We start from the raw sequence: 25,795 nt of genomic DNA, 5'->3' as shown, positions 1-25,795 counted from the left end.
ACACTTACGTGAACTCACCTTCACCACCGGATTTTCCATGACAGACTAGGGACAGTGTTCTGTAGCCATGGGGCAAAAAGCAGCAGATGGGCTGCTGTAGAAGAAGGTGTCTTCAAAGCTGTGTTCTATCACTTTATTACCTACACTCAAACACAGATGTGAATGTTATCTGTGCATTGTCACTTGAGAAAGTTTGCTGTGACTTACAATAGCCATTCAGCCTATTTTGCTAAACAACAACAAAAACCAGCAATTGCATATGATTATAAGTGAAAGCTCTCTGGAAATAAATGTTTGTTTTCAGCCCTCTCACATCCAAACACATATACTACAGAGCAGTGTGTGTGTGTGTGTGTGTGTGTGTGTGTGTGTGTGTGTGTGTGTTCATACTGGTGAGTGCACATACACTTCATGTGTGATGTGACCAGCCATTCTGCAGCAGACACCATGACACATCTCTCTGTTCTCTAATTCCATACCCACTGAGGTAGAGCCGTGCTTTTCAGAGAGCAGGGTGGTACAGGCAGACCTGGAGTTAAGCTCTGCATTCTCTGAGTCCCTGGCTCTGCCCTGCTCTCCAGGCTCCCAGAGTTTTGGGGGCATGGTCTGTGACCCTGACTTGCAGGAGAGAAAAATCCATGGAGTCACAAAGCAGACATGGGAGTCCCTGGGTTGTTTGACTGTGGCCTTTCTGAAACAGGATGCTTGTGAGGGTGAGTGTGCTACAGAAGCCACTATACTTGTGAGGGTGAGTGTGCTACAGAAGCCACTGTTTGTGAGGGTGAGTGTGCTACAGAAGCCACTATGCTTGTGAGGGTGAGTGTGCTACAGAAGCCACTATGTTTGTGAGGGTGAGTGTGCTACAGAAGCCACTATGCTTGTGAGGGTGAGTGTGCTACAGAAGCCACTATGCTTGTGAGGGTGAGTGTGCTACAGAAGCCACTATGTTTGTGAGGGTGAGTGTGCTACAGAAGCCACTGGTTCTTTCACAAGTAAAACACACCGTGCAAAGACCAGCTTGGCTCATTTCTAAAAATTCATTTAACATTTTATTTCTTTAGCTGCTGGTGACATGGAAGGAGTGTCCATGTTGGTCTTTCATTTCCATTCTTCCTTTCTACTTTTTTTCTCTTGATGAGAGTCTGTGCTATATACAGAAATGCAGGTGTCAGCATCTCTCAGGACAGACAGACCACCTCCATCCCATTCACAACTGGGACACTGGACTCCACAGAATCATTTTCTAGATCTAGAGGTTTTTGTCTCTCATTGCCCAGCTGTTAATCCCTTAGTGGCCAAATTTAAGCTTGGCCACATGGGGGCCTAGCTCTCAATCCCTTAATCCTGATGCCACATAGCATTTCTAAGAAACACAGTCCAGAGTGGAGCAGCAAGTGTCAAAGGCCATCTCAACAGCAGGGCAGCCTGGGTCTACATGTATGTTGAAGATCCATGCTGTCTGCCAGCTAGGATCCTTCGATGATACAGCCTTCTCACCTATGGGCAATGCTCTCTGGTATTAGCCTCCACGGGATGTGGTAGACACCATGTCTAAAGCAGGCATGTCTCCCCTGTAGTACCCTAACAAGGGATTGGAACATCCCCAAAGTGCAAACAGTTGACCAGAAGGTCTTGTTGTTAAGTATGTATAAGCTCTAAGCCAGGACTCCCAATCAGTGCACCCTAGTATAATTATGAATGCAGCTCAACACAAAATTATAAACTCACTTAAATGTTATTAGATTATCTGTGATTTTCACTTTATAACTTAATTGTGTAGTTTTGAAGCATGAACTTCATGCTTTTATAGATGACAAAATCATGTCCCAGTGTCACTCAGAATAAATGTTTGTATTCTTTTGCAAACCATGTGGTGGGCTGAGTTAGACACCCCTGAATTTAATATGTTGCCCCAGATAATCCTTCTCCACACAGTGTGGTCCAGGGAAGACAAAAGGCTGGACAGCTCTGCTGTATGCAGTAGCCAAGCCTGGACACTCTGGGAGTGCCTCTTGTCTATGTGGTGAACAGCGTAGGAAAAGACGGGCTTAAGAATTACATCAATGTTTAATAGAGAGAGTTTAAAAATCCAAAGTCCACACAAAGCTGGCCAACAGGAAGCCTTTGCTTCTATCTGGCTTCTTGTCTCCCCCACATCACACTCTTGCAAGTTTATCTGGGGAGTATGTGTGTTCCGATTAAACACGTGATGTTCCCCCACTGGATTAGTGAGCCCCAGAAGGTCTGGGTAGATTGCCTTAGCTTATTGCCTACCACATGGTGAGTGTCCAGTAAATATTGGTGAGTTGATGGAAATCATTCATGTGATAGAGAGTGGTGCAGAAACAAAAAGTTATCCCAGTAGGTCTTAAAGGGGGGATGATCCGTTGTTAAAAACTTTCTTAATTACCACTGTGAGCTTCCTGGCTGTCCTTATGATGGGTAGCCTGAAGATCTGAGAAGTGTTAGGCCTGTGTTTTCCTGGCTGACAGCGGTGGGCTTAGTTTACACAGATACAAACTCAGGCCTGGATGGAACATCTGCCCTGTTGGGATCACAGCATCTGGGAGCTAGACTCACGAGAGCTCTGCATTTCTTTCCACGCAGATTGTGGAAGGCAAGCTGTGGTTCCAGCTGGACTGTGGCAGTGGCCCTGGGATCCTAGGCATCTCCAGCCGTGCTGTCAACGACGGGAGCTGGCACTCAGTCTTCCTGGAGCTCAATCGCAATTTCACCAGCCTGGCCCTGGACGACAGCTATGTGGAGCGGCGCAGGGCGCCCCTGTACTTCCAGACGCTAAGCACCGACAGTGCCATCTTCTTTGGTGCCCTGGTGCAGGCAGATAACATCCGCAGTCTGACGGACACGCGAGTCACACAGGTCCTCGGTGGCTTCCAGGGTTGCCTGGACTCCGTGGTGCTTAATCACAACGAGCTGCCCCTCCAAAACAAGCGCAGCAGCTTCGCCGAGGTCGTGGGTCTGACGGAGTTGAAGCTGGGCTGTGTGCTCTACCCGGATGCATGCCAACGCAGCCCCTGTCTGCACGGGGGCAGCTGCAGCGGCCTGCCCTCTGGCGGTGAGTGCACCTGTGTGCAGGCGCTTAGGGGAGGGGAGGGCATGCACCTGTGGGAGGCTCACCCTCACAACCAGCACCTCCCACCTTCCCCAGGATCTTCCTGGAGAGGATGCTCACCTGCTTCTGAATCCTCTGTGCTGCAGAAGCTTGGTAGTAGCAGGGTATGCAGGTTAGCCAGTAACCGGATGCCAGACTGTAGATGCCACCACCTCTTCCCTGCACAGCCCACACCCCTGGAGACTTCAGCTCCCTGTAAGGTGTGAGTGACTTTAGAAGCCACCTGCTGTCACTGCAGAAGGCTGCCTGGTGTCACTGCACTGACTGAGCTGCCAATCAGGCTTGGATATAACTTTACCAGCAACTAAAGTGGGCAGGGGAGTGAACCTGCCTCGCTAGGACGAGAATCAAGAGTTAACGGTTATGGAGCATGCTTTTGAGATGTGTCTTGAAAACAGCTCTACTCTGAACTCTACAAAGACACAAGGAGTCAAAGCAAAGGAGAGGGAGCTGGGGGATACCCCAGTCAGTCAGTGCTTGACTTGCAACTGTGAAAATCTGAGTTTTATCACTAGGAGCCATGTATCAAAAGCTAGCCACAGTGCTGTGCACCTGAAACCCCAGCACCGGGAAGGTGGAGACAGGTGAGCCCTGGGGCTTGATAGCCCACCAGCCTAGCCTACGTGGTGGGTTCCGGGCTGGAGAAGACCCTGTCTCCAAAACAGAAAAGATGGGAAGTGTCTGAAAAAAAATAACTCCTAGTGATGTCCTCTAGCCTTTACACCCTCCTAATCGTGCGCACACGCACACACACACACACACACACACACACACAGAGAGAGAGAGAGAGAGAGAGAGAGAGAGAGAGAGAGAGAGAGAGAGAGAGATATGAAAATATACAGAGAATCTCAGGAGGGGAGCCAGTCAGGGGTGGGCACAATGGTCTTCTCTAGTCACATCTTCCCCAGGTATATCCTCAAGGGAAAAGGGGGAACAGCAGGGAAGAGATGGGAGGTAAAGGGAGGAAATGAAGGGGCAAAGAGGGGACACAGAGCCACTGAGCATCTCTGTAGTTGTTGAAGGCCCAGGACCCTGAGATCTAAGAATCTGCTGCTCCACCGAGATGCAGGGTCTTTGTCGTGGTCCACAAGGTCAGGCTTCCTTCTGGCTGGGCCTTGCCACCTCTCAGAAGCCCCAGCTGGTCCCCTCCAGCCCTCTGCGGAGCTACTCAGCAGCCATCTGAGTAGCAGATTTAAACATTCTTCACAATCGTTTGAGACTGCGCGGCATTGGCATCTATGTCTCGTGCAGACTGGCTCTGAATTTAGAGTCCATTTTATTATTAGAATGTTCTAAACTGTCCATGGAACGATGTGGTGCAGGAACACAGACAGCAAAGCTGTTCAGACTCAGACATGTCACTGTCACAACGAGGGCCCCGTGCCCTGGAGGGACTTTCTACAGTCTCAATTTAAGAAATCTATTTGCTGTTTTTACTGTCTCAGCAGTCTATGTAAATAGAGGGTGGTTATGGCTCCATAATTCCCGAATGATGGGCAGTGCATCTCCGCTGGCTGCCCTGTAAACCAACCCCTTATGACAAATCATGGCCAGTTTTTCATGAGGCAAAAAAACCCTACCAGTGTGAGCCGCTGACAATTTATGAAAGGGACATATAATTAAATTGGGTTGAAATGGAACACCACGCCATGTCAAATCCTGGGTACGCAGCCACAAATTGTAATACACTTGAACCATGTCAGGACATTGTTTTTCCTGGCAAAGCCGTGGTCTTCCATAGAGGGTTATCTTTAAAATAATAATAGTCAATGAACAAAGGGGAATTTGGCTCAGTAGGGTACATTTTTAACTGCCACAAAATCCTTTAGCTAAGTACTCAGAGCAGGTATGTTATATAACTAAATGGCTCTTGGGCTCCACTGAGAAACACCAGGTTTTTGTTTTGTTTTGTTTCATTGAAACAGGGTCTCATATATCCTAGGACAGCTTCAAATTTAATGTGCAACCAAGGATGGTCTTAGATTTTTTTACCCTCCTGCCTCTGCCTTGCAAGTACTGGGATTCCAGGCATGCATCATCACCACACTCAGTGTCCACGGCATTGGGGATCAAACCAGGGTCTCGTGCATTCCACCAGCTGAACTGCACACCGACTCTTTCCTTGCCCTCCCTAAGGGTCAGACTTGCTGTATATGATGCAAACCATCTCTCTTTGCTCCCCCATGTTCTACTTTCTTCTATGCTAGGGCCTTCTTCTTAAGTCTGGGCTCCTCGGCTCCTCTTCCTTCCAAGACGATGTAGTCTCCTGTCAGCTCCAGTCTTCTCGTTGCACCTAAGAGCATATGCTTTTCTAAAATGATCGTGCGTCTTCTCTCACATCCATCCACATCACTCCCCTGCCTCAAGCCCACTACTCTGCTGGTGTGAGGAGGGACAGTCATCCCACAAGCCACTCCGAGCCTGGTTGAGAGAACCTGGCTCTGGAAGCATGACTCCAGGTGGAGCCACCAAATAAGAATGTCAGAGGTCCTCTTCCGGTATGTGAGGAGGGGACTGCTGGCCTCCCGGCTGTAAAGATGAGGTCTTGACCTCAGAGAAGAGGCTCTATTTCTTCCCTCCATTTTCTATTAATATCACAGACATTTTAAGAAGATTTTTTCAAAAGACTTTTTTTTGTTTTATTTTATGTGTATGGGTGGTTTGGCTACGTGGATGACTTGCACCATGTGAATGCCTGGTGCCTAAGGAGGCCAGAGTTGGTTCCCCCTGGAACCAGAGTTGCAGGCAGTTGTTAGCTGCCATGTGAATAGTGGGAATAGAACTTGGGTTCTATTAACCACTGGGCCACCTCTTCAGCACCTATCATGGACATTTTTGTCATGTCCTTGTTTTTACTACCAGAAAAATCCCTTTTGCCAAATTAGGAGGGTGGGTTACTATTGGTGAAATTATTAAGGCCATTCCACGTAGTTAAAAGGGAGGTTTATTTTGTGGGGTAACTTACAAGTGAAGGGATAGTTTACAGGGTCTGGGAAAGGCGTGGCGCAGTCCAGTGGTGTTCTCTGAAGAACTCTGCTCAGTCTACCTCCAATGTCCAGGGTCCAGGAACCAAGAGAGCCAGTGCATCCAGATCTCAGGTCTTCAGGGTCCTCTCTCGGCCCCGCCTTGTAGGCGAGACAGTTACTGAAGCCTCAATGGGGGTTGGAACTTCCAGATCAAAGTTGGAATGGCTACCCACTACAGGTTACAAGAAAGGAATGAGCCAAAAATAAGGCCTCTACTTCCTATTTATGGAATCATTAAATTAATCATAAAGTCATTTACAAGAAATGCCTTATTTAAAGCACAGTGAAATGAAATATAGCCACGCCCTCATGAACTCCTTCTGGCTGCCAGAGAGGTCTAACCACACAGCCGTGGTCTTGGGCTCCCAGATGAAAAGCTAGGATGCATACAGTATTTGAATTAAGGAAGTAGACTGAGATCCTTAAAGGTAAGCCCTGCACGTGACAATCTGATGGTAGAGTACACAGGAATATCAGTCTGGGTTTTTCTTTTAGTTTTTTTTTTTTTTTTTAACTCTCTCCTATGGATCACTATAAAATACCAGGATATGATTTACTATTGCCATCCCCTTGATCACAGAACAATACTGGAGGACTGGGTCTCCTGGTAACAGACTCCATTCTCAAACTGTGGCACATTGTTCCAGAACATTAATAATCTATAAAGTCAACCCACAGCAAGAAACATTTCCTTTTAGGATTCCTCCCAACTACCCCAAACCCAACCAAAGCTTTGGCACAAGGACCAAAGGGTTGCATCTACTAGCCTGGAATGGTACAGTCAGCAGCTCTGACCAGCCTTATAATTCTTCCTGCCCGAGAAGCAACCCTCAGCAACCCAGGGGAGTCAAAGCACAGAGTGCGAGCTTGTGACGTGACTCTGTAAATCAACCACAGAAAGAAGGCTGCCCCTTTGTAATGTCTTAAAACTCTATATATACATATACATATGTATATGTGTATATATATATATATATATATATATATATATATATATATATATATATATATATATATATATATATAAATCACAACATGACCTGGAAACAGCAACCACCATGGGAAAGAATTGGCTGACTGGCTGGAGCCTGTTCTGACCCTTAGATTTTCAGACCCATTGGGTGGGGCACAGACCAGAGAGCACCCACATTCTGAATAAGATGTGCTCAATTTTCCATGCTTCGTCATGCTCAACTCAAGACAACTAAGGGGAGATGCAGCAGAAGCTAAGCTGTAATTTAGTGAAGAAATGCACCAAGCCTCTGTCACCAGGCCAGAGGCAATCACTCAGACAGCTTTGCATGAAACTGGACGCCTAAATCCTGAAAGGAAGCATGGGCAAATTTTCAGTGGTCGGAGATACTTGTTTGAATGTACACAGTACTGGAATATTGCTTACCTTGCAAATGCTTATACACTAAGTTATCTGATTTTTCAATACTCTGGAAACATTCTTCCCTTCTACTACCTGCTCCCATTTTACAGATTAAATAGGCCAGCAAAGTTAAATAAGAAGTCTAGTATCACATGCATGGGAAAGTGTGAGGCCAGAATATTTTTTTTTTTTTTTGAGACAGGGTTTCTCTGTGTAGCTTTGCGCCTTTCCTGGAACTCACTTGGTAGCCCAAGCTGGCCTCGAACTCACAGAGATCCGCCTGGCTCTGCCTCCCAAGTGCTGGGATTAAAGGCGTGCGCCACCACTGCCCGGCGAGGCCAGAATTTTACTCCTTGCTCTACTCAAGTGTGTCCCAGGACAAGCTACACCATCACGGAGGATGCTAGAAAGATGCAAGTCAGATCCCACCTGAACCTGCTGATTCAGTCTGTACCTCAACAAGCCCTCTAGACAATGTTCTGATTTTACCTTCGGGTTCCCAGGTGTCCTGGAGTCCAGGAGATCTTCTAGCTCTTGTTTTCTACTGTGTTATAGATAGTAGTTCTCCAACTCTGAGACGCATCCGATCACTCAAGAAACTTGGTGAAATGAAGTCTTGCTATTGAAGAGTCTCTTGATTGTTCATTTAAAAGGAAATACATTTGCTTGTCTCTGTCCTTCCTTACCCACATTAGAAGAACCCTCTGCTGGGTAACCAAATTATACTTGCCAATTCTTGAATGTTTTGGTGAGAGAAATTCAAGGGCAGTGGGGAGGAGACATAAACTTTAAATATCAGAATCTACAGGAATTCAGGCATCTCTGTTTTAACAAGGCGGGTTCTGTGCACATTCAAGTTTGAGAACCACTGATACTAGAGGATCCTGAGAGTTCTATATCTACAGGAATGTAGTCTGTGGGTGCCAGGAGATGTAAACAGACACAGGACATTGAAAGGAGTTGAAAGTCAGATGAATAGACCTGGAGTATCACTCTCTTGTCAGCAAAATCAGGTTACTCCGAGATCTTCAAAGACCAAAACAGTATTGTCTGTCCTGCTCATGTTCGGCAACCCTGAATGTTCTGCCTATCAAGTTGCGTGATGGGCTCTTAGATGATTCAAAGAGATGGACACAGACGTGTCCTTGGCAACAAAGCCCCCTTTGCTACCTTGGACCCTGTTTGGTGGAGTGTTTAGTTCCCCTTCCTGTAAGAGTCAGGAAGTTCAATCTGTCAGACGTTATCAAGTAGCTTCAGTGTGCTGACCCACGGTAAGTCCTAAGTCCCGCCGCTGTTTGTGTAACCAGCAGGTGCCACATGAGTAGCCTGCTTCCCCTCCTGTCCCACATGCATTCCACTATTGGCTCACTGAGCAGAGGCACAAGAAGGGAGAGTCTGTCTGCTGTGCGCATACAGTGGAGATCACCTGAATGAATTCTGCAGCTTACGGAAAATGTTTTTCTTTTTTGTGTGACTTTCTCCTAAATGACAAGTTGGTCAATTTTTGGTGTTCTTTTGGACAGCATTAGTAACAATAGATGCTAACAGCAAAGTTCAAAAGATCTGAGTCATATGAAGACACAAAAGAATATTCCAGAAGATGAGATTCAACTATATTCCTCATGTTGTGGGCACATAAAGGCTGTCATATCCTCAAGGAAACTATTCAAGGTCTGGCTTAACACACAGTACCTGAAATGTGGGCCACCTGTCCTGAGAACAGCACAGTACTCTCTAGAAGTTTTCATTTCACGAGTTCCTAAAAGCACCTTGCTTGCAAAAAGAAAAAAAGTCAAATTCACAATGATGAAGGTCGAAATCAGCAACTAGACCATCTCACCCGTGATTAGCATCTCAACACCCCCCCCCTCTCTCTCTCTCACACACACACACACACACACACACACACACACACACACACAATCTCCCGCATTTATTGAGATTTGCAGAGACTAGGGGGTCTCAGTACTTAGCCTAAAATTCATATTGAAAACCTTTTCTGGCTTCAGTTTGTAGGAGAGAGACAGAGACAGAGAGAGACAGAGATGAGTCAGAGAGAGAGACACACAGAAAGAGTGGGTATGCTTGGGTGCATGTACATGCTCATGAGTGTGCATGCAAGTGGAAGCCAGAGGCCACCTCCACTGCAGTTCCTCGGAACATGGATGGCTCACCTGACTTCTCTCTGAAATCACGTCTCTCTGGCCTGAAATTCAATAATGTGGCTGGGTTAACCAGCCAGTGAGCCCCAGGGATCCGCCTGTGTCTACTTCCCTCTCGGGTACTGGGATTACTACCATGCTGGACTTCTTCGAGTGGTGCTGGGGCTTGGAGCAAACTCAAGTCCTCACGTTTGTGAGACAAACCCTTGACTGACAAACGTATCTCCTCTGCCTGCAGTTACTGGGTTTATAAGCGACAGGGAGGTGAGATTGACTTCAGAGTCTACAGTAATTACAACACAACACTCAAGCACCTGGTACCTGTGTCCTGCGTTGACTTCTAGAATACAGAACCTTGTTCTCTCTGGCAGAGAATTCATGAATATGGTTGTTGAGAAAAAGCAAGGGGGTTCTTTGAAGTCAAGCATCTTGGACATGGCCACATGCAGATGATGGGCAACAGCCAGGACTCAGCCTTGGACCCAGGTCCTCACCACATCCAAGTAGTTTCCCAAGTCATGATCATGCTGTAATTCAGCCAGCATGGCAGCAGATGAAACTCTAGGTCTCGGGTACTTTGCATGTGTCTGTCAATATTTCCACCTCAATGCTGTGGGCATTGTTTTCTTATCAAGACTGTGGACTCAATGATGTTCATCTGCCCTGATGAGCAGAGCAGAAGGTTGAGGCCATTGCCTGGGTGAACTGGGTTCAAGAACAAGTAGGCAAGGGGATAAGACAGGAAGTGTCTTGATCATTTGCCTACACCACCCAAATCTGCTCTCTAATTGCTTGTTCCAATTCTATTTTTGCGTTTAATAGGTTTGTGGATGTTCTTCTTTGAGTAAGGGGAGGAGAAGCACTTTAAGTTTGTCTGGGTACAGGTTTCAAAACCATCTGCATAGGCTATAAGTAGAAGTGTAAACAGGAACACAGATTTGGAGGCAAGGCTTAAAAATATACTTCCCATGTCGCCAAGATTTGAAGGAAAAGAAGCTGCGGCTTTTTTTTGTACACATATTTCAATGCTAGTAAGGCCATTTCCTTCTTCCAAGCTGAGAAGTGTGCACAGTCCATCTGCTCACTGGCTTCCATAGCCACGAGAGAACCATCTTACCTAAGTGCCTGTTTTCTCGTTTGTAAAGAAGCCATGATAATTGCTACCAGTTAAATAATACAATCCATGCGGTTGTTATAAGAAGAAAAAAAAAGTTACAGAAAGCACTTAGAATTTTTCCTAGACATATGAAAAGCTGTTATTCTGGTTAGTGGTTTTGTAACTTCTCTCCTACCTCCCCCAAAATTAATTCTTATTTAGACTTTGGGAAATTATACAATGAATGCTTTTTTTTCTTTTATATTCATGACAGTGTAGATAATTTTGTGATCATTTGATTTTCTAGATATCTCTAAGAATTTGTGTGTGTGTGTGTTTGTGTGTGTGTGTGCGCGCACATGCATGCATGCATGTATGCATAGGTATGTGTATGCGTGTAGATGTATTAATATGTGTAGCTATAGTTGTGTATGTTTAAGTGTGTACATTGTGCAACTATATGTGAATGTATATATGTGTTGATATGTGTATATGTAGGTATGCATATGTGTTGGTATGTTGCATGTGTGTAGGTGTATGTGTGTTAGTGTGTATGTATATGTGTGTGTTGGAGTGTATGTGTATGTTTGCATATGTGTACATGCTTATGTGTGTTATAACAACATAGGGAATTCTTAGAAGAACAGAAACATACGTGACTTTGTTCATCTAGTGATTGTTTGGCTCCCAGAAGGAGTGTCTGTTCTTGTCTGTCTTACTATTTCTCTTTTGCCCCCAGGAGAACTATGTGAAATTATCACAAGCTACTCCCTCTTACTCTTGGCAAGTTATTAGTCTCACTCAATAATTTCTAGACTCTGTACAGTATTATGGAAAATTCTTGGGAAGCCTGGATTTAAGTTCAGACTCAGTCACTTCCTAGTCCTATATGTTAGAACAGCCTCATGACCTCTCCAATGCCCCATGGGGGACACTAGGGGACCATTCTAGGATTATTGTGCTGTTCCCTTTGAGGATCACTGTGATTCTCTGTTGAGTGGCTGGAAGTGATGTTTAAGTCACTGGATCATTTGGGATTATTATGGCAGACTTACTGTTATAAAAATTGTTAATAAAAGGTTCTGTGGCAGAATAATGAGATAATAACATCATGGTAGTAACAGGTTAATTTTGATAATCAAGCCTTTCAAAGGGGATGAATAATAGCTGTCATTATTTATTAAAAATCTCACTTGAGTATTTTAACCCATCATTTCCCCTCTCATTGTATATGATAAACTTCCTCCAAAAGTAAACATTTAAAAGCAGATTTGTTCCCAGAACCCTCTTGTCTGGTGGGTCTGAGATCACAATGCAGAGCTTGGACAGAATGCAGAGCTCCTCCTGATGACAGAGAAACGCTCAGTGAGTTGTAGTTACAGTGATGTGTGGTGTTAGAAACAGGCCAAGACCACACTGACCAGGCCTGAGTTCAAGTCCATCCAGCTTTGTGAGCATCAGTAAGTGCTGGCTGCTCTAGGACTAGGTTTCCCAGGCTGTAAACATCTTTTCTGACCTCATATCCCGGTGCTTTTCATAGTTTCTTTTCTACAAATGTGCTGGTAAAACTGCTTTGTAGTGCTGGCTGATGTCTGTGGTTATCCTGTTTCTAATTGATCTACCAGGGGTTGATAACCGGCCTGCCAAACACCTACCACTAAGAACCAGCACCGACACTCCTCCAACTACCACACAGCTGATCCGTCTTTAGAGGAAGGGGGTCAGTCAAGCTGACTGCTACATCAAGTAGATGTTCTACAGAAGACCATGAGGGATTTCTGTAATCTGGAAGATAATGTGTTAGTACTCCAGAGAAGTAGAATCAACAGGAAGAACTCTATCATGCTCTCTCTCTCTGTGTCTCTGTCTGTCTGTCTGTCTCTCTCCTCTCTCTCTCTCTCTCTCTCTCTCTCTCTCTCTCTCTCTCTCTCTCTCTCTCTCTCACACACACACACACACACACACACACACACACACACGCACGCACGCATATTCACACACATACACAGAAAGGGTAGGAAAAAGATTTAATCTTATGGCATTCTCTAATGTGATTTGGGACTAGCAAGTCTAGGGCAGGCTAGTGACTGGAAATCCATCTAAGAGCTGCTTTTACAGCATTGAAATAATAATCCAGTAAGCCAGTTGGCTGGAAATGGGCAAAATCTCTTTGGTGTTGATTATGAGACAAAAATTCTTCCTGAGCCCCCACACATTATGGAGAGTACTGACTGGTTGTTAAAGGTGATAAATCCACAAATACCTAAATATCTAGACCAGTGTTTATGAGGCAGAGCACAATAACCTAGCTGGCCTGAAACATGAAGTACCTATCATAGAGATAAAAAAAAAACAACAGGAGAAACTATACAGGTAGAGAAACACCATGAATTATTACTAATATCCTTGGAGAGATAAGATGCTATCACCATAATACACAAATCTGGGGCTAAGGTTGTACATTAGCCAAAAGAAAAGGCCCGGGGAGGGTGGTAATGAGGGATGGTAATTGGGGGGGAAGTGGGGGTGGAGCTGGAGACTTCAGTGACATTAAAAAAAAGTTCTTGGAAGATGACAGTGTCGGTCAGTCTCAAAAACAATTCAAAATGAGAAACTGTCCCCAGAAGAGAAAATAAAGGAAATCACCAATAAAATGATGCAAAAAAATTACCAAACTTAAAGGATGAGAGTTTTAAGATTGCAAAGGCCAACTGTGGATCCAAGCACCGGCTAGAACAAGCCAATGTTAAATCACAGCATAGCTAAATGTCATGAAATTCCAAAAATATGACCTTCCAAAATGTTGGAGACAAAAAAATATAATAATAATAATAAAAAAAATAACAGGCCTCTTCCAAGCTTCAGAGGCTTTGGATTTCCCAAAAACAGCAGGCAGAAGATTGCTTCAATCTCTTAATGTAATCTAACTTTCAATGAGTTCTAAGGCTTTTACTACAAAACTTCTCATAAAATTTGCCTCCTACAACCCCTTCCCCTGGGAAGCAATTACAGAATCTGCAAATGAAAGAGAGAATAAACCAGGTGATCCAGAAACTGAGCTTCAGCGCAGGTTTGCACAGGAGCTGCAGAGGTGAAGTGTTCAAGGAGGAGCCCCAGAAGCATCACTGAGATCTTAGTGTGTGGAAATACAAGCAACCATGTGCGGCTCAAATGGGGAGACCTACCTGGTGAAAAGTCTGGAGGTCAATTTAAATAAGTATTCAGAAAAAAAGCAGTCAAAATGCAGGCCCATCTTTGATTTTTTTTTTAAGACAAAGATGCATGAAAATAAAAGTCACAGGTTACTAAGGGGCTTAGCTACAAATAGAATATTACAATTAATTACAATAATACGTATACTGTTTGTTTAATTAACATTAAAAGATTACAATATATTGAGAGGAAGGCCATCAGAAAACTGTCCATGTGTGGTGTGATTGATATTTTGAAATAAAAGATATGATGGAAAGCCAACAGAAAATGATTATGTTAGAAACAATCACAAAGTATCAACATTCCACAGAAGAAAATATTAAAATACTAAAAGGGATGCCCGGATTGTCTCTAAGGCAGTATAAATACTGTGATTGACAAAGCAGGACTCACAGACCATCCCCCATTTACCAAGTGCCTGTCTAACTCTAGGGGCAACAACAATTTCTTTAAGAAAAAAATATCCATGGTAATGTCTCCTTCCACCCCGAGACACATGTAATAGTCTGAGGGTCTTAGTTCCTCGGGTAGTTAATGTTGTCTGTAGTGCAGACTTCGGTGCCTATTTTTACATGACAGGTTCATGAACAGAACGTGAAAGCGATGCAATGGTGAGGCTCTGCACTGGGGAGGCGAAGGGTTAGGGCTTGAGTTTTGGTTGCATTGACTTGGCCTCACTTGGAGCTCAGGGCAGGAGGGAGCGTGGCACCAACGGCCTCTCCCACCCTGAGCTGTCACCATTTGTAGAAGGTGGTAGAGAAAGCACTGTCACCTCACGCACCACCCTGGTCTCTGCTCTTAGTGCCTCTGACAATATCGTTAGCGTTCCTTAAAATGTGCAAAGTTAGGGGAATTTTTAGTGAACTAACATGGAATCCCAACTGTACCCTGGTATTTTTATGGCAAATGAGTTCCACATAGCCAGTGTGCTGATCAGCTTTGGAATTTGGACTGTGCTCAAGATAAGGAGTTGGGAATACTTGTCACAGATGAGTCCAAGGACTCTGTACATCACTGTGGCATCCTCAGCTCATGAGGCCCTCTGTTTCCCCCAGGCTATCAGTGTTCCTGTCTCTCACAGTTCACTGGAAGAAACTGTGAATCAGAGATCACAGCCTGCTTCCCCAACCCTTGCCGGAATGGAGGATCCTGCGACCCCATAGGAAACACTTTCGTCTGCAGCTGTAAAACTGGCCTCACAGGTGTCACGTAAGTGAGACTCTTCAAGGACCTCTCTCTACACTGTTTCTTATCCTAAGAAAACAACCCAGCATAGTTCATTAGAATAAATGGCCACACTGCTGTCTTTCCCATACAGTGCTCACAGGGGCTGGCTTAGTAGGAAAAGTGACTACAGTAAAAGAGTCCCTAGTACCCACATAAAAACCTGGGCATGGTGGCACAGACTTGTAATCCTAGGGCTGGGATTTCATTAGCCAATCAGCCTATTCAAACTAGTGTGCTTACGGTTCAGTGAGAGATGGGGTCTCACAAAAGATCAAGATGGAAAGTGGTGGAGAAAGACATCGACATCAACCTCTGGTCTCCACAGGGCATGTGCACACCACAACCACACTGACAAGAAAATACAACACACATAAATAAACGTACACACACACCACTAACTACATTTTTTTAAGTACTTACAATGTCAGTAGGGACTCTAGGGTTATATCTGATCTGTATGTTTTACTTTATCTTTTTGTCTTTTCAAGCTTATTCAATCCCTATGTATTCCATAATATAGAAGACACTTCAAACGTGCTTAACACCACTCATACTTTCCAGTATAATTCTGAGATACACATAAAACTCACTTCCCAGAACCGGCTGGACTCTACTGTATAGTGTTTAATGACTATTCTGAGAAATTAATCCTTACCTCTCCTTTGAAAACTTTTCCTCCAGGAAATGAGTGAAATTTAAGTGTTAACCAGATGGAAAGGGAATGCTTTAATTTCTGAGTAAAAGGCCACTTCCGGGCATCCTTGATCATTTCAAAGTATATCCGTGTACTCTCAGCGAGCGATAGTCTAATTACAGATCAGCCTGGCATGTTCATTAGAGCAAGTCTCTGAGGAGTCTACCAAGAAATACTTAGCTGACGTTGAATCGCTGGATGTAATTTAAAGTAATAAAGTTGCATTTATTTTTAAATACTCTGATTCTAACTAATTTCTGGCTGACCTGGCCCTAATCTGTTCAAATTGGGGATGTTTGAACTACATTTTAAAAGGTGGGTTACCAAAACTATAGGTGAATCAGGCTTTTTCAATGAGCATATCAGAACAATCACTTAGGTGGAGAAGCGTGGAGGGCAGACGTTCTTTCACGAACTTTCAGTGTTAAAGTAAGAAGGAGTCAGACTTAAAGGCTTGCTACATTGGACCAGAAAGAGAGGCCAGTGGCTAAGACAGCTCGCTGCTCTTCCAGAGGGCCTGAATTCAGTTCCCAGCACCCATGTTGGGTGGCTCACAACCACCTGTAATTCTAGCTCCAAGGGATCTAGTGCCCTCTTCTAGCCTGTGCAGACACCTGCACACACATGGTATTCAGACAGACAGACACACACACACACACACACACACACACACACACACACACACACTAATTCTAAAAGCCTGCTTTGTAGGTATAGTGCTGTGGTGGTACAAGAGGCCTAGAACTGCTCCAATGCTCTTCCTTGTCCATTTCTCTCAGTTGGTGCAACCATCCATGTTTCCCTGCAGAAATACTGGTGAATTTGATTATGAGGTCCTATGTTGCACCCTTAGGGAAAGGGTGCAGAAGTGTTTCACATGATGTGAGAAATGCATACTATATGCTGTTTCTAAACTTGCACCGTTTTAAATCTAAGGTGCGCCTGACCAGAGTATTGGATATGAACATGCACATATGAATATGAACATGCATATACTCACACACGCACACACTGCCACGTGGAATTGTACCCTTTAGGGGTTTCCTTCTGTTTTAAAGCTGGGCCTTTTGTCTGAACTCTGGTCTAGTGGTCCTGATGTTGGAAGGGCTTCTGTGTACTTTGTCTCTGAAGGTGCGAGGATGACGTGGACGAGTGTGAGCGAGAGGAGTGTGAGAATGGGGCCTCCTGCGTCAACCTCTTTGGCTCCTTCTTCTGCAACTGCACCCCAGGCTATGTGGGCCAGTACTGTGGCTTGCGTCCCGTGGTCGTGCCCAACATCCAAGCCGGCCACTCATACGTGGGCAAGGAGGAACTGATAGGCATTGCTGTGGTCCTCTTCGTCATCTTCACCCTGGTCGTGCTCTTCATCGTCTTTCGCAAGAAGGTCTTTCGAAAGAATTACTCGCGGAACAACATCACGCTCGTGCAGGACCCAGCCACAGCCGCGCTGCTGCACAAGAGCAATGGCATCCCATTCCGTAGCCTGCGTGCAGGGGACGGGCGCAATGTGTACCAGGAGGTGGGGCCCCCACAGGTGCCAGTGCGCCCCATGGCCTACACACCCTGCTTCCAGAGCGACTCCAGGAGCAATATGGACAAGGGGCTGGATGCACTGGGTGGTGAGCCACAGGAGATGAGCACGTTCCATCCAGAGTCTCCGCGCATCCTGACTGCACGTCGAGGTGTGGTGGTATGCAGCGTGGCCCCCAACCTCCCAGCTGTGTCTCCCTGCCGCTCGGACTGCGATTCCATCCGGAAGAATGGCTGGGACACAGGACCTGAAAGTAAGTGAGATGCAGTAATGGGCGGGTGCGCTGGGAAGCCCCTGGGTCTCCGCAGCTCAAACCATGCTAACCTCTGAGAAGCGGGGAGGAAGGAAAGGCAGTCTCATGAAGAAGATGATGGAACACAGGCAGTGGCTGGAGCCAGGTGGCTCTATTTCCCTCTCCCTTTGGCTTCCTGCAGCAAGATGCTAACCCCTGGGAAAAGACCTGGGGGTATAAGCCCTGGAGTGGGAAAGGGCTTGGTGTGCTGAGTAGCAGCGTTGGTGTGGCTGGGATTGTTATACACGCCCGCCGAGGAGAGAGGATGGTGTGGGCTTCAGATGGTCCTACAGAACAAGTTCAGACAAGGAAGTGAACCATGCTCCTGGACAAAGGGGCATTACTGAGGAATCCTTAACATTGAGTGAATTTCGGTAGGAAACTATTGGAGAGGGTCTCCTTGAATCAGGAAGTAGCAAGGCGGGTATTAAGGATGCATGCAGGGGTTGGGGAGGGGCAATCCAGAAGTCAAAGAGATGACAGTTGACTACCATCTGCATATTGTACAGTTGATGGAGGACAGTCAGCTCACCGAGGGGAAAGAGACAGTAGACTGGCTGGACCTCTGAAAGAAGCTTGGACATGCCAGTCTGAGGGCAGAGGGCAGAATGGAAAACAAACTCTCCCTGGAAAGAAAGAGGAGGGGGAGGAGAGGCAGCTTTTATTATAGAAGCCAAGCATGTCCATAAGGCTCCTCGTGTGAGGTACTAGGAACTGACCAAGACAAAGGAAAAAATACGTATGGGGGTAGACACCGTGATTTGATGAGAATGTGGAAGTAAAGCTGCCATTGCTGTGTGTCTGCCATCTGCTTGTACTATCACAGCTAAATGGCTTATCCAACATGGGTACCGTTATCAGCTCCTGGAGAAGACTAGCTTGATGGAAGCAAAGGGCAGAGTCTGGGCTCTTAGTAGAACTGCTCCAGGAGCTCAGCAAAGAGGCAGAGCAGAGTATGAGAGAGAATCGCTCCAAGGGAGGGGAGACGTAAGGTGAGGTATTTCTATGCTAATGCCATCTGCTGGGTCTGTCCTGTATTTTAAACCATCCCCTGGGCTCTTAAGTGGAGTCAGGGATCATAACAATGCTGTGGAGAGCCCCCTTTTGATTGTTGTTGGTTTGTTTGCTTGTTTATTGGATCTCACTGTGTAGTACCACCTGTCCTGGAACTTACTAAGTAGACTAGGGCCTAGAACTCACTCACAGAGATCTGCCTGCCTCTGCCTCCTAAATCCTAGAATTAAATCTGTATGCTATCATGCCCAGGCAAAGCACTCCCTTTTATTTTGGAAATGAAGGGAGTTCTAAGTTAAAGGCAAAGCAAAGGGCTTGCAGGTGTCATTGAGGCCACCAGGGCCAGCTGACCACCTGCATGTTCTCCAGTGTTCGGAGCTAGGTCATGAACACCTTGCTCTTTGCTGAAATACACCATTGTGTTTTGAGTTGTAGCTGTGGGGAAGTAAACCCCCCACCCTGGGGCTCTTGACACTTCCATCGGTTTATCCGAGGCTCTGGCTTCATCCTCTGAAAGCAGGTGGAGAGTCCTTATGTTTACCTTGATGTTACTCTTTGTGCAGAGATCTGTGGCTGCAAAACCAAGTAACTGTTCCCTTCATCACAGATCTGAGTCTCTGGACACTCACATTCCAAGGTGGTCTGCAGTAGTTCTTGGAGGATATTTTTCATCAACACCTCATGACATGACAGCTTTATTTCCAGAACCCACCCCAAGCCAAAGCTCACATTTTCCCCTGAAGTATCATTGGATTTTCTAGAACACGTTTCCTTCTTTGTTAAGCAAGGAACAGTTAGAGCTAGCAAGACAGTTTCTGGGCAACTAATTCATTGTGGACTTGACCACCTCAAGATATGGTGCTTTTTTTGCTTTGTACATCTATCAAAGTAGAAGGGGTGTGTGTGAGTGTGTACATTTGTGTGTGTGCATTTGTGTGTGTGTGAGTGTGTGTGTGTGTGTGTGTGTGTGTGTGTGTGTGTGTGTGTGTGAAGGGAATCTGGCTATTTTTCTATAGCAGAGAGAGAGAAAGAGAGAGAGAGAGAGAGAGAGAGAGAGAGAGAGAGAGAGAGAGAGAGAGAACCAAGTGAATAAGGGAAAATTCACATCTGTCTGTCCTCTTACCAGACACAGGGCAGAGAACATTGGCAGCCCCAGGATGAAACACCACTGCCCTCTAGAAGGCAGAGCTGAAAATTCCACTTATCCCCAGAGATGGAAGCTGGAAGAAATATAACGGCTTTCTTGCCTATAAAATATTTATGCCCCTGTTTTAAAAGTAATCTCATTTAACCTGGTGTTGACACCACATCGGTTCATGTAAATGACATAAATTAAGTCTGAATGAAGAGCAAGTCAGCTACTCCATCCCCATTTCCCTGTCTCCGCAGTCCTCACTTTGAGGCAGGAACACCTACTTTGAGCTGACAGCTATGCGGAAGCTCATTTACCACGGGTTAAGGGGTCCAAATCCATAATGTAAATCACTTGATTGACAGACCTTTGCCCCCTATGGCACAATCAATTTTCCATTGTGGAGCTAACTTATTTTCTCGAAGCAAATCAGAAAGCCTCTAAGAAAAAGGGGTAGGAAGGGAGAGAGCCAGACTGAAAGATTGCACGAGGCTGAGCGCTGTTTCTGCTTTCTCTTGCCTGTTCATGAAGACAAAGGGGCTGACGACCCGGGAGAGGTGACCTGCTTCACCAACAGTAACAAAGGCAGTAACTCCGAAGTTCAGTCCCTCAGCTCCTTCCAGTCGGATTCTGGCGATGACAATGGTAAGCACATTCCCTTCCCGGCATTGGGGACAGTGGAAGAGGAGAAGGGGGACACGACTGCTATTGTTTCTTGGCCTGTATGTTGGCTCTTAACCATTTTTACCCATTGTTGAGAGTCCTTGCCAGAGTTCCCAATGACAGGGCACCGGTCAGAGCAGAATCTGCATCAGAGGGAGTGGACAACAGCTCCCTCTTTGATTTAGATGGTGGCAGAATTGCCTCCTCCTCAACAGCAGACATCTATGATGATGTGTTCCCTTGCTGCTTGTACCCTCTCACTCCCTGCTCTGCATTCAGCCACTGCATCATTAGAGATTACTTTGGAGACAGGGTGACTTTCTGTAGAGCCAGTGATGTCTTTGTTCAATTGAATTTCCCTTCTAATCAATCATGTGGGGTCGTGGGATTTTGGAGAACTGATTAAAAACTATGACACAGATCCTTAGAAAAAATGTCTGTCTGCCCAGAATGCTGCACAAAGTCCCTGTGGCTCCCAGACTGCTTTGGTAACTCCGAATCTGGTGCATCCAGTTCCCAAGAGCCTGTGCAGATGGAGAAGGAGCTGATGTTTCTAACTAGGAAACCAGCTGTGGAGGATAAGAGGGAAAGAGGAAGAAAAGTCCAACTAGCTAATGTTTGTCATGTGGTACTAGAGCAAGAATCATTTCAGATGATCCTTGGGGCAGGCAGCCCACCCTAGCCAACACCTTAGGTTGCCTTTTCTGTTTACCAGCAGTTGGCAAAGAAAAATTAACACTTCCTAATTAATGTGATCTTTCAACACATGAACTCTTGCTAATCCACTGTGTGCTAAGTCCTGGGCTGGGTGTTCTGAGCAGAACGAAATTGACAGCACAGTCCCAGCCTCCGAGCAAACAGGGAAAGTGACCCAAGAAGTAGTCAATGGACTACAACAGCTTGCTTTCTCACATGTAACCCAAACCTCTTCCACATGTTCCCCCAACATGAGCCACCCCTAAAGAAGTTTCAATGCAAGAGCTGGGAAAATGGCTCCATAGGCAAGAGCACTGTTCTGTGCATAAGGACCTGAGTTAGGATCTCTAGCATCTACAGAAAATCATGTGGCAGCTAGGCGGTGGTGGCACACGCCTTTAATCCCAGCACTCGGGAGGCAGAGGCAGTTCGAGACCAGCCTGGGCTACAGAGTGAGTTCCAGGAAAGGTGCCAAAGCTACACAGAGAAACCCTGTCTCCAAAAACAAAAACAAAAACAAACAAACAAACAAAAATCATGTGGCACAGAGCAAACCCAAGCACTGGGGGAAAGAGACAGGCCAGTCAGCCAAGCCAACATTCCAAGTTTCCTGTCCACTGATAGAACTTGCCTCAAGGCAACAAGGCCGAGTGAGAGAGAAAAATACTTAGGCATTCTGCATTCTGCTCTGGTCTCCCCATGTGATTGCACAGGCCCATCAACCTGTACACATGCATCTACCATGCACAAACACACATGCATACGCACACACACATATACAAACAGACACACACAGATGTATCTATCTTCTGGGTTAACAAACCATGTAAATTTCTTCTGACCGTTTTCAAACCAAAGGCACTGGCCTCTGACCCAGGTGTGCTTACTTTCTGCACCCTCCCTTCTTCACCTCCAGCGAGAAGAAAAACTATAGCAACTTTGCATCTTCTGTTAAACACTGAGAACTTATCATTTCAGAGACCAGCAGTAGCTCCAGCTATAACATCTGGCTGATGGCTCTCAAAGGCTCTTTAACTCTCTCGCCTACCCCTTCATGACCTGCATCTGGGCAGGTAGCACTGAGCCCTTTCATCTGAAGTCATGAGCATCTAAAGCAACTCTAATAGAACAGAGGTCTCCTTCACATACCCCAAGCCTCACCAGCAAGAGATAGGCTTCAGGTTGGTCTGGACTATCAGTGGCTTGTGTGAGGCCATCAATTCAAAGAATCCTACACAGTAGACATTGGATTCAGAGCACATTGCTGACCAACAAGTAGTTCTCCCCAGGAACAGTCTTCCTCTGGGGCCTCTGAGAATGCTAATGAGAAATCTCCAGGAGTTCCGTGGGCCACCATCTTCCTGGTGTAATGTGACAGGCCGTGGAGTGTGAAGAAATGACTCAGACATCCTTGAAAATCATGCTTTTTAGGAGTACATCCTCCTATCTTTCTGCTGTTTCCATTCTGTTCCAACAGTCCCCAGGACTCAATATATGTGTCCTCTTGACACCTGAGGGACAGACTGTGGGAAGGCTGTGGGAGTTTATGTATAATGTCTTCATTATTGTTGTTATTGGTCATTAACATGTGTTTGAAATATGTAACTAACCAGAAACTGTCCTTCCCCTCCCTCCTGTCTTCTTCTCCTGCCAAAAGCATCCATAGTGACTGTCATTCAGCTTGTCAACAATGTAGTTGACTCTATAGAGAACGAAGGTATTTACTGTTATCTTTGGTTTTGATTTTTGTTTGTTTGTTTGTCCCCTCCTCTCATAGCATGTCTGTGTCCTTCTGGAAAGTTTGCTTCTGTGGTGCCCTATCTGGGTTGACTGTAATCAACAGAAAGGACAAGATAGTGGTGGTTCTAGATAAAATAATGGGGTTGGGAATTTAGCTCAATGATAGACAACTTGCCTAACTAGTCCAGACTCTAGATTTGTTCTCCAGCACCAGAAAAAAAATCAAATTCAATGCCAGATGTATCTCTATGGATTGCAATAAACTTAATAATTTTAAGAGAAAAATCTAGTTCATATTTTTTTAATATTTAGGTTCTCTCATCAAATCTCTTCAAAGTAAAGAATATTCATTTGCAATCCAGGTTAATCAGTCAATATTACATTCATTCTTGTATGTTTTGAATAGCTTCTGTGAGCTGTGGATACTTATAAAATCATCAGAAATGGAAATTTTATGGGGATTAATTTATATCAGGTAATTTTGTTAGTACTTTAATAAAACTGTAACAAAATACAGATGGGATTTATGTCTTACTTTCCTAAATAGCGATGGGGAGAGTTTTTTTTAAAAAAAAAAAAAAAACAAAAAAAAAACTAAACTCAGTGTTAGGCCTTGGTTCCCTGGGAGTAGTTTTAAGGCTTCTGAAATACCTGCTTTGTCTCTCTTCACATGGCCTGGATGGCCAGGTTCACTTTTCACTTTGTGTTTGAACAGTGTCTGGTATGGACCAAGGACAGAACTACAACAGAGGTGACTCTGCCACCACCCAGGATACCAGCTCATTTCAGTGTTTCGCACCTCTCCACTCACTTGTACCATGCCCCTCCCCCCACCCCCTCCGAGTCTCCCAATCTGAGTTTTGCATGTTCCAAGCATCTTGTGTGCTCAGTTCCACATGCATTCCTTTCCTGGCCTCATTCCCTGTGTGTGAAAGCCACCCATTCCCCTGCAAAGCTCCTTGCTTTGGGCAGTTCACAATACACTGGTGCATCTCTCTGCCAGCATGCTATCAGCCTGGCCTTGTGCACAGCATGTGGAAGGGAAAAGGGGTAGGGGTGGATATTGAGGATCCTGAGTCTGTGTTCCATCAGCATGCCTTTGTTGGCCATCTCTCTGGGCCTAGTGAGTATGAGTCTGCACTGGCCAGGTACCTTCTCTCTCTCCACGCCACAACATGGCTGGCCCCAATGGGCCCTTATAGAGAGTTTGCATATGACCTTGGCTCTTGGGGTTTCCTAGGCATTAGTAATGCATGGCAGGCCCATCCCTGCTCTCTGCTCGTCCCTGCCCCACCTCTAGTCTGCAGGTAGCTAATCATCTGGATTTCCTCTCACAGCCTATCATTGGGATACCTCTGACTGGATGCCTGGGGCACGGCTGTCTGACATCGAGGAAATGCCCAACTATGAGAGCCAAGATGGAGGGTCGGCACACCAGGGTAGCACACGGGAGCTGGAGAGCGACTACTACCTAGGTGGATATGACATTGACAGTGAATACCCGCCACCTCACGAAGAAGAGTTCCTGAGTCAGGATCAGCTGCCCCCACCACTGCCTGAGGACTTCTCTGACCAGTATGAGGCACTGCCTCCCTCCCAGCCCACCTCACTAGCTGGCACCATGAGCCCAGACTGCAGGAGAAGGCCCCGGTTTCACCCCAGCCAGTACCTCCCTCCTCACCCACTTCCCAACGAAACAGATTTGGGGGGCCCCCCCTCCAGCTGCGATTTTAGTACTTTTGCAGGAAGCATGAACCAGGGCGCAGAGGTCATGGGCCCAGCAGACAGCGTGTCTCTGTCCTTGCACAAATCCAGAGGCACCTCATCCTCGGATAGGTCAGCCCGCTGTGGCTTTGACGACTCTGAGGTAGCCATGAGTGACTACGAGAGCGCAGGCGAGCTCCACCTCGCCAACCTTCACATTCCCTTCATGGAAACACAGCACCAGACCCAGGTGTAGAGGACACCCATAGGTGCTGTGCCCTGACTGTTACAGCATGGAAGGAAATAAGCTGCACTTGCGTCTGGATGGAGAGAAGAAGTCTGTGGAAATGTGGATTTTCTATGAGGAACACCTTCACAAGTCTTACTGTCACAAGCAAGCTTGACTCCCAGAGTGACAAGGAGAGGCTCAGAAATTGTTTTTGGGGGAGGGGGAGCTGACAATCCTTGTTTGTGGGTACCTGTGTTTGTGGCTTGGAATGCAGAGACGAAGGGATGGGTTTACTAAGTCAAAGGGAGAACACGAATGGCTTTGAGCATTACTGTGCCCCGGAAGGTATGAAAGCAAAGGTCCTTGCAGTATTAAACCCTGCCACCGCCAGGGGCATTGGTGCATGCGATTTTGAGCCAAGGAAGTGAAAATAGTAGTGATGTTTGTCAGAAAGTTAGTGTTCTAGATGAAAGAAAAGAGACGTGAATGTTAAACAAGAAGGTGGACGGAAGCCTTTAAAACCAACTCTATTTTTAAACAAGCTGTCTAATTTTCAGCTATAAAATTAGGTTTGAGTAACATGCTTAGTGTGCTCAGATTTTTTTTTTCTTGTTTGTGTTAAGCATCTGGTATCGTATAGTTGGGTTTGTGGTCTTCGAGAAAGTTTCCAGGAAAGAGCAATAAAAGACTATCTAGACTCCAGTGGTGGGTTGGGGGAGGTTAATGTTCAAACATTAGAAAGACTGTAACGACCTTGCTCTGTGTTTTCTGGCAAGCGATCCTAGCCATATCTTGGTTCTAACACTGCTGCAGAAATAGGCCCCTGCTGGTATATTGCTCTCTAGAATGAGACATATTGGAAAGCCTA

General features: G+C 45.7%; 1 protein-coding gene across 1 annotated transcript in view; it reads left to right on the top strand.

Moving 5' to 3' along the window:
- The window catches only part of LOC131914616 (protocadherin Fat 3-like), a 33,203-nt gene extending 7,695 nt beyond the window's left edge, over positions 1-25,508 (top strand). Inside the window, exons 4-9 of the mRNA XM_059267223.1 lie at positions 2,608-3,076; positions 15,061-15,214; positions 17,058-17,710; positions 20,427-20,540; positions 22,912-22,971; positions 24,332-25,508. Of these exons, the coding sequence (XP_059123206.1) occupies positions 2,608-3,076; positions 15,061-15,214; positions 17,058-17,710; positions 20,427-20,540; positions 22,912-22,971; positions 24,332-24,954 (2,073 nt within the window). The 3' untranslated portion in view covers positions 24,955-25,508. The remainder of the gene's footprint in view (positions 1-2,607; positions 3,077-15,060; positions 15,215-17,057; positions 17,711-20,426; positions 20,541-22,911; positions 22,972-24,331) is intronic.
- Positions 25,509-25,795: the final 287 nt, after the last annotated feature.

Source organism: Peromyscus eremicus, chromosome 7, assembly GCF_949786415.1.
Source record: "Peromyscus eremicus chromosome 7, PerEre_H2_v1, whole genome shotgun sequence".
NCBI classification, from domain to species: Eukaryota; Metazoa; Chordata; class Mammalia; order Rodentia; family Cricetidae; genus Peromyscus; species Peromyscus eremicus.
This window is presented reverse-complemented; position numbering and strand designations above follow the sequence as displayed.